We start from the raw sequence: 9154 nt of genomic DNA on the forward strand, positions 1-9154 counted from the left end.
ACAGAAGTACGAGTTCTCTTAAAATACAAAATATGTTAAGATTGATGCACATTCAGAATGAGTTTGCAGATTAGATACATTTTATATCCAGGTAAAATAACCAAGGATTTTTGTGAAGGAATGAGAGGAAATATTAATCTGGAAACCTTGCCAGAATATATATATATATATATATATATATATATATATATGTGTGTGTGTGTGTGTGTGTGTGTGTGTGTGTGTGTGTGTGTGTGTGTGTGTGTATGTATATGTATATATATATCAAAGAAAAGAAGAAATGAGAATATTGAAAAAAAGAACAAAACAAAGTGGAGAAAAAGACTCAAATTAGGAATGTGGACTACGACATTCTGAGTGCTTCATTCACTTTGAGTCTCCTTAGAGATGTCTTTAAAGCAACTTTGACATCCTTATTCCTGAGACTGTAAATAAAAGGGTTCAGCAGTGGCAGCAAAAATGTACAAAATACACTGAGAATTTTCCCCTGAACCACAGACTCATCAGATGATGTTTTGATATGTGTAAGCATACCAAATCCATAGAATAGGGCCACAGTTATAATGTGAGAACTACAGGTGCTCATGGCTTTGTACAAACCCTTACCTGATGACAACTGAGTGATATTAAAAAGAATCAAAGCATAGGACATTAAGATGATGACACTAGATACAATGACTACTGTGCTGGCCACAACAGAACTCACAAGCTCAGTGTCATAGATGTTGCTGCAGGAGAGCTGCAGAAGGGGAAATATATCACACAGGTAGTGGTTGATGATGTTAGAATTACAAAAGTTTAGTCTGATCATAAATACTATGTGGACAATGGCAGCAACAAACCCTGTGAGGTATGAGCCAAACATCATCAGAGAACATGTCCTAGGAGACATGATGACCATGTACAACAGAGGTTGACAGATGGCTACATAGCGATCATAGGCCATGGCTGTCAACACATAACACTCAGAGTGGGCAAAAAAGCAATAGAAAAACAGCTGAGTCATGCATCCACTAAAGGAGATGGTGTTCTTCTCTGAAACAAAACTCATTAGTGTTTTGGGAGTAAAGACAAAGGAATAACATAAGTCAATGAAGGACAAGTTAAAGAGAAAAAAGTACATGGGGGTCTGCAGGTTTGAATTGAGGAAAATGAGACTCATTAAACTCAAGTTTCCCACCACAGTGACTGTGTGATACACCAGAAACAGGATGAACAGGGGTAGCTGGAGCTCAGGTTGGTCTGTCAATCCTGCGAGAATGAATTCGGTCACTGAAGAGTCATTCTTCATAGCCGTTTTTGTCACGTCTAGAGAAACAGTAGTAAAGGGTCACATTAAACAATGAACTCTGTCACTGACTACAAAAGGACAACCAGACCCAGTTTTACAGGTTTAAGGTTGTTTGAATGCACTGAGCAAAGAATTAGGAGAGCATTGCTACTCATTACTGAGAAATCCCTGTTTATCCTTTTCCTATTCGTGATGAGCATCTACTCTGATTAAACACTGGCACAACTCCTAAAGTCTGTAAACAACCACTTTCTCTTGTCTCTTTAAGCTTTTCTAAGGATTAGGGACAAAAAAAGAGAAATGAAACCCCACTGTCTGCTAAACCCTTGATTTATATATTTTTGAGTTTTAGCGGATGATATGAAAATTAAGATGATTCAACATTTTTTCCCGAATATGTCACTGCTGTCATACAACGCAGGCCCTCTCACTCCAATATCCTAAGTAATTTAAGTTTCTGATAATAAAGAGATGTTAATTATCAACAAAAAACTGATTCGGACCTCCAAAAATTTCTAACCCAGGAATATGACATGATTTCATGTTAAGAATTTCTCTTAGAGAGGGGGAGGATTGGGGATAGCCTGGGGGAATGGGATGGGGAGGGAGGGAGGAAGGATGGTTATGTGAACAGGGGGGTACATATCTCAACTAAGGGAGCCATTTTAGGGTTTGCATGATACTTGATTCTGGAGGGGTTCCCAGGCCCAAGGAGAGGTCCCCAGATTGTTCCCTGGGCAGCAGAGGAGAGGGTGCCTGAACTGGCCTTGGTCCATAACCACACTGGTGAATATTTTGCATATCACCATAGAACCTTCATCTGGCGATGGATGGAGATAGAGACAGAGACCCACATTGGAGCACTGGACTGAGCCCCCAAGGTCCAAATGAGGAGCAGAAGGAGGGAGAACATAAAAAAGGATGTCAGGACCGCGAGGAGTGCGTTCACCCACTGATACATGGGGACTGATCTAATAAGAGTTCACCAAGGCTAGCTGGACTGGGACTGAACGAGTATGTGATCAAACCGAATTCTCTGAATGTGGCTGACATGGGGCTGACTGAGAAGCCATTGACAATGGCACTGAGTCTTGTTTCGTCTGCATGTACTGGCTTTTGGGGATCCTAGTCTGTTTGGATGCTCACCTTCCTAGACCTGGAGGGAGGTGGGAGGACCTTGAACTTCCCACAGGGCAGGAAACCCTGACTGCTCTTAGGACTGGAGAGGGAGGAGGAGAGGGAGTGGGGGGAATGGGAGCCTATTGGGAGGAGGGGAGAAAGTGGAAATTTTTATAAATAAATAAATAAGTAAATAAAAAAAAGACACAAACATCAAAGGACTCAACTACTTTCTGAGTGAATTTAAGGACTGCTCAACAAGATGAAACCAATTCTCAGCACCATTATTGTGCCAGGAACCTATGGTTAGACACACCATAGTTCCTAGAAGAAAACATACTATTAGTAGTCTGCTAACAGGACACAGTAGTAAATGTACTCTTATTGACATATTGTTCTTTCCATAGATAATACGTATCTCAATATTTACCAGAAATACTTTTATTTGTAATGGGTAGTGATTAACACAGATATCTACAACTGATCAAGGTATAGAATTGAAGATTGCTGAATGTTCAGCCCTAAATGGAAAATAAATACTGCATGCCCCTGCAAGGGTCAGACATCATTGCAGAAGAGAGGCAGAAAATGTCTAAGAGACAGAAATAATGGATAACTGCAAAGAAATAATGTCTTCCTGGCTCTGAACATATGAGTTAATAGTGCTTGTAACAACATGCCCAAGAGCTGAATAAAATCAAGCCAGGCTGAATCGCATGACAGATTGGAGAGCTGTGCATTAGCACTCAGGACTAGGAGAGGAGCTATTGGCAACTAATAGCAGCTAAGAGGGAAAGAGTTGGTTTTCTGTAATAGTATAAGCCTGGCAAGTGAACCACACTCCAGTGGAAGAACATAAATCGAAGATTATCTATGTAGCACACATTGGAATTGCATTTAAAATGAAATTCACATAGTTGGGTGGGTAGGGAAGTAAGGGTTGACATGGGGGATTTGGGTAGGTCAAAACGATCAAAATGTAAAATTCTCAAAGAACTAATAATATTTTAAAAATAAATTCTAGCAGAAAATACAAAAAAAGAATTTCTCTTAAAAGTTCTCTTTATTTGCTCAAAAGAAAATAATCTTATTTGCATCCAATACATCATTTCTTTCAATTTAGACTCTTATAATCTAGTATTGTAGCATAATATATTACAAATTGTATTAGTTAGTGTTCTTTTTTAAATTTTTTATTTGCATTGGTGTGAAGGTATCAGATCCTTTGAAATTGGAGTCACAGACAGCTGTGCAATGCCATGTGGGTTCTGAGAATTGAACCCCAGTCCTTTGGAAGAACAGCCAGTACCCTTTATCGCTAGGCCATCTCTCCAGCCCCTAGTTAGTGTTCCTTATTGTCACAACACTTAGGCAATTATGAAATAAACATAATATATATAATATTATAATATATAATAAATTATGAATACAATGCTATATGTAATATATAAATATTTATATGAAATTTAAACACAATTTATTAGAATGACTTACAGGTTGTAGTTGACTGCACAAAGTACAATTATATAGTAGCTGCTCAATCAGACAAGGTTATTTGTCTCAGCTAGTCTGCAGAATCCTAAAGAAGGAATGGATGTACTGATGAGGTGAGTACAAGCAGAGGAAGAACAAACCCTTTCTTCTTAAAATTGTCCTAATATAAGCTTCTAGTAAATGTTGTTACCCAGATTAAAGGTATGGGTTCCAGCCTCAATATCTACATTAAAGGCATCTTCCTGCATCAAGATCTGGATCATAAATGTATCCTCAATTTCTGGATTATACCCAATTCCAGTTATAGTCAAGCTGACAGCCAAGAATGGCCATCAGAGAAGTATAGACAGTTATTCTCTCCTGATGACATCTACCAGGTTGAGTGAGTTTCTAACTTAAGGGTAGAAATAACAGAACCTGTGTTTATATCATGTAGCATAGATGTAAACACTCTTCCTTTTGAGACTCAGTACCTACTTACTTTGTAATTTCCCAACAGAAACACCCAATTCCCTGATCAGGGTATTGGGTAGTTCCCTTCAGAATTCTACTCATTATGATATGCATAAAACAGCAAGAAAAAAATCAGGGACATACTCACTTGTCATTTTGAGTAATTATCTATGAGTATTGCAATTGCATCAGTAACTATTAGATAAACACTCTACAAAAAAGTAAAATGTTTTGGAGCAAAACTTTTAGAAAAAAGGAATATGCACTCCAACAATTTGAATTTAAATCCAGATTTTTCTGTTTCTTACTAATGAATCTATATACCAAAATTGTATCTTTCAGGGCTTATACATTTATATTAACATATTGATATTTCTGTGTCTATCTATAAAATATGTCTCAAAAGAGGGTCTGGATATGACTCGGTGGTAGAAACTTATTTTTCATAACAAGCCTCTAGGTCTACTCTAAGCACTCTCACAGTGATAATAATAGTACTATGAAACAAAAAAGGAGTTACTATATAATTGTATTAACTAAACTCAGTGATCCACATAATGTAGCAAATAAACCTTTCCTAGACATGTAAAAATGTATAATCCTCATACCTGTTTTATAGCTTTAAACATGTAAAACAGGATATCTCATCCTCAATAGTCTTTCGGAGGAAGTAATTATATGCTGCATTGCTTTCCTGAGTAACATAAAATAAACATCATCTCATAGCCATGCTCAGTAATGCTTATTGGTATTATAAACCACAATCTCACAACCTACACACTGTTCATGGCCAAGAAAATTTCTGTATTCAATGTAATATATTCCATGGGCACTGTTCAGGCTCAGAAATTCATGTGTTGGAAACAAAGACCTTTCCTGGCTTTGAAGCTTTCTGCCAAGTAACTTTATCTTATTTTAATAGAACAGGCCATATAGGTAACTTGTCCTTTCTTTAATACAGCTGTCAATACTTTGCTCTGAACCTTGTATTTATGAAGATAGACCATTAGAAAAGATCCTCCATACTGATTTCCAAAGCACTAAGAAAACTATGCCTAAATTAGCAAAATGTTTGGTTATACATGTTCGTTTTCATTTAAAAGGTGATATCATATAGAAATGAATTCTTTACATTGGTATATACTTTGGTTTATTGATACAAATTAGATATCAACTTTGTAATATATCTATTCCTATACTTGTTTACAGTATTATATTTATACAGCTCTTTTTAAAATGTAATGTATAACTAGGAAATAAAGTTGAATGAATAACCATCTATAACAATAAAACTTTTATTCATGTTAGTTAGGTCTTCTAAATATACAAGATATATTTCAATTAGATATATAATTTTCAACTCTTCAAAGACCTGTGGAATATGGCATTTAAAATAATTTTAAGAACTTATATTAAGTGACCTCCACAAGAGCAAGCCCAATCCAGCAACCTCCTGCAGAGCACGCTCAAGCCAGTGACCTTTGTAGGAGGATGCTCGAGCCATTGAACTCTACACGAGAGGACCTAAGTGAGCAACCTTAGTGGTAACAGCCCTGACCACCAGGATTACTGAATGCTCTCCTGGAGCACTGAGCACCTACTGCAAACACCATGTGACCTCCAGAGTTCATAGCCCTGACTTCCCCACAAGGAGCAACCATCTGAGCCTTGAGATCCATTGACGTCTGGATGAGTGCTCACCAGAGACACAGCCACAACTACAACAATCATAGGAAAGGCTAGGTAGAAAAAATAAGAATTTACTGAACACCACAAAGAGCAATATGACACCAATAAAAACTAGTGATTCTATAACACCAAGACTTTAACACCAAAACATAGATGAAACAAAAGAAAATTACCTAGAAAATGACTTAAAAATAACTTTAGGAGAATGTTTGAGGCCCCAAAGAGGAAATGAAAATTTTTCTCAAAGAAATGGAGGTAAAAACAAAAATATTGAAATAATCAACAAATCCCTTAAAGAAAACAAAGACAGCCATTAAACAGGTGAAAAAACAATTAAAAACTTGAAAGCTGAAATCAAGACAATAAAGAAAACACAAACAAATGAAATTCTGGAAACATAAAATCTAGAAAAATTATCAGGATCCACAAATGCAAGCATAAACAGAATACAGGAGTTAGAAGAGAGAATCTCAAACTCTGGAGATACAACAAAGGAAATAGACTCATAGGTCAAAGAAAACATTAAACTTAACAAAAGCTTAACACAAAATATACATTAATATAGGATATCATGAAAAGAAAAAAATCTAAACATAATAGGAATAGTAGAAGAAGAAGATACAAGGAGCATACTTATACATAATAAAGACAATATACAGCAAGCCAACAGCCAATATCAAACTAAAGGGAAAGAAACTCAAAGCAATCCCACTGAAATCAGAAATAGGAAAATGTTGTCTGTTCTCTCCATATCTATCTACTTGAGATTCCAACTAGAACAAAAAGACAACAAAGAGACAAGGGGGATAAATATTAGAAAAGAAGTCAAACTCTCAGTATTTGCTGATGATATGATAATTTACATAAGCAATCCCAAAAATTCTACAAAGGAACTCATACAACTCATAAATACCTTCAGTAATGTACCAGGATACATGATTAACTCAAAAATATCAGTAGCTTTCCTTTATATAGATAATAAATGGCTGAGAAAAACCTCAAAGAAACATCACTCTTCATAATAGTCCAAAATAGCATAAAGTATCTTAGAGTAACTCTAACCAAACAAGTGGAAGACCTGTATGACAAGTACTTTCAATCTCTGAAGAAAGAAAATGAAGAGACACTAGAAAATGGAATGATCTCCCATGCTCTTGGGTAGGTAAAATTAACATAATAAAAATGGCCAACTCAAAAGCAATAACAGAATCAATGTAATGCCCACAATATCCCAGGAAAATTCTTCAAAGACCTCAAAAGAAAAGTACTCAATTTCATATGGAAAAGCAAAAAAAAAAAAAAAAACAAAATCACAATCCCTGACTCTACAAAAAGAGCTTCTGTACTAAAACCAACCTGATTTAGGCAAAAAGAAAAAAGAAAAGAAAAAATAGGAGGACCAATGGCATCAAAAGAAAGATCCAGATGTTAATCCACACATCTACAAACATTTTTGAAAAGGAACAAAAACTGTAAAGTATAATTAAGAAGACATAATCAACAAATGGTGCTGGCATAATTGAAATTTAATTTGTAGAAGAAATAAAATAGATTCATATCTATAACCACGCACTAAACTCAAGTTCAAATGGATTAAAGACCTAAACATAAAGCCAACCACACTGAGCTTCATAGAAGAGAAATTACGAAGAACATTTGAAAACATTTACACTGGAGACCACTTCCTAAATATAGCTTTAGTAGCATAGACACTGAAAGCAACAATTAATAAATGGGATCTCCTGAAACTGAAAAGCAAAGGATATAGACAACAAGACAAAATGGCAGTCTACAGAATGAGAATAGATTTTCACAAACTCATCATCGGACGGAGAGCTGTTCTCCAAATATACAAAAAACTCAAGAAATTAGCAATCAAAAGAACAAAGAGTCTAAACTTTAAAAATTGTTTATAGACATAAACAGAGAACTCTCAACAGACGAATCTAAAATGACTGAAAGACACATAAGGAAATATTCTACATCCTGAACCATCAAAGAAATGCAAATCTAAACAACTCTAAGATTCCTTCTAACCTCTTTCAGAATGTCCAAGACCAAGTATACTGATGACATCTTATGCTGGATAGGATGTTGGGTAGAAGGAATACTCCTGAATTGCTGGTGGAAATGCAAACTTGCATAGTTGCTTTGGAAATCAATATGGTGATTTCTCAGAAAACTAGGAAACAACCTACCTCAAGACCCAGAAATACCACTCTTGGGCATATACCCAAAGGAGGCTCAATCATAACACAGGGACATAAGCACAACTATGATCATAGCAACATTATTTGTAATAACCAGAATCTGGAATCAACATAGATGCCCTGTGACTGAAACAAATGTGCTTAAAACAAATGTGGTACATTTGCCCAACGAAGTCATAAAGAGTGGAAAAAATAATGACATCTTGAAATTTGCAGGCAAATGGATTAATCTACAAAATATCTACAAAATATCATATTGAGTGAGGTAATTTGGACCCAAAAAATAATCCAATATGTACTCATAAGTAGTTTTTAGACATAAAGCAAAGAAAAAACAGCCTACAATTCACAAATCCAGAAAACCTAGATAATAAAGAGGACCTTAAGAGAGACATACATGGATCACATCTACACGAGAGGTAGGAAAAAAACAAGGTCTCTAGAGTAAATTGCGAGCATGGGGATCATGAGAAAGGACAGAAGATGACAGGGAAGGAAAGGATGAGAGCAGAGAAAAATATATAGCTCAGTAAAACAATAAAAAACTTTTAACAGTTTTAAAAAGAAGTTGAGCTTCTGAAAACCTTGGGAGACATGAAAAAAAGAAATTAGACTTTTCTTGACAGTGAGACATATCTGCTCAGAGAAGCAGATAGACATTGAAGGAACTCGTTATGAAATTTGCCTTCTATGTGATAAGGCTGGCCATTTGGGCAAGAAATACTCTTACCTGGACTACTTAACGGTATGCTGTGTAAACTGGACATGCAGGACCCACAGGAAAATGACTGCTGAACTTGCCAAAAAAAAAAAGACAGACAAACCTTCAGAGTTCCTACTTCATGAAAAAGTCTGTCATGCATTCTGCAGGATACAGAAAAAGTGACTGACAAACTAC

The 9154-nt window shown here is 35.9% G+C and overlaps 1 protein-coding gene across 1 annotated transcript; it reads right to left on the reverse strand.

Annotated features, from left to right (window-relative positions):
• Positions 1-343: 343 nt before the first annotated feature.
• LOC125409986 (olfactory receptor 8C8-like) lies at positions 344-1312 on the reverse strand. Its single transcript, XM_048449204.3, has one exon. It carries the CDS (start codon positions 1289-1291, stop codon positions 344-346), a length of 948 nt encoding a protein of 315 aa, XP_048305161.2. The 5' UTR covers positions 1292-1312.
• Positions 1313-9154: the final 7842 nt, after the last annotated feature.

The sequence above is a fragment of the Myodes glareolus genome, chromosome 4 (genome assembly GCF_982192425.1).
Source record: "Myodes glareolus chromosome 4, mMyoGla1.1, whole genome shotgun sequence".
In the NCBI taxonomy this organism is placed as follows: Eukaryota; Metazoa; Chordata; class Mammalia; order Rodentia; family Cricetidae; genus Myodes; species Myodes glareolus.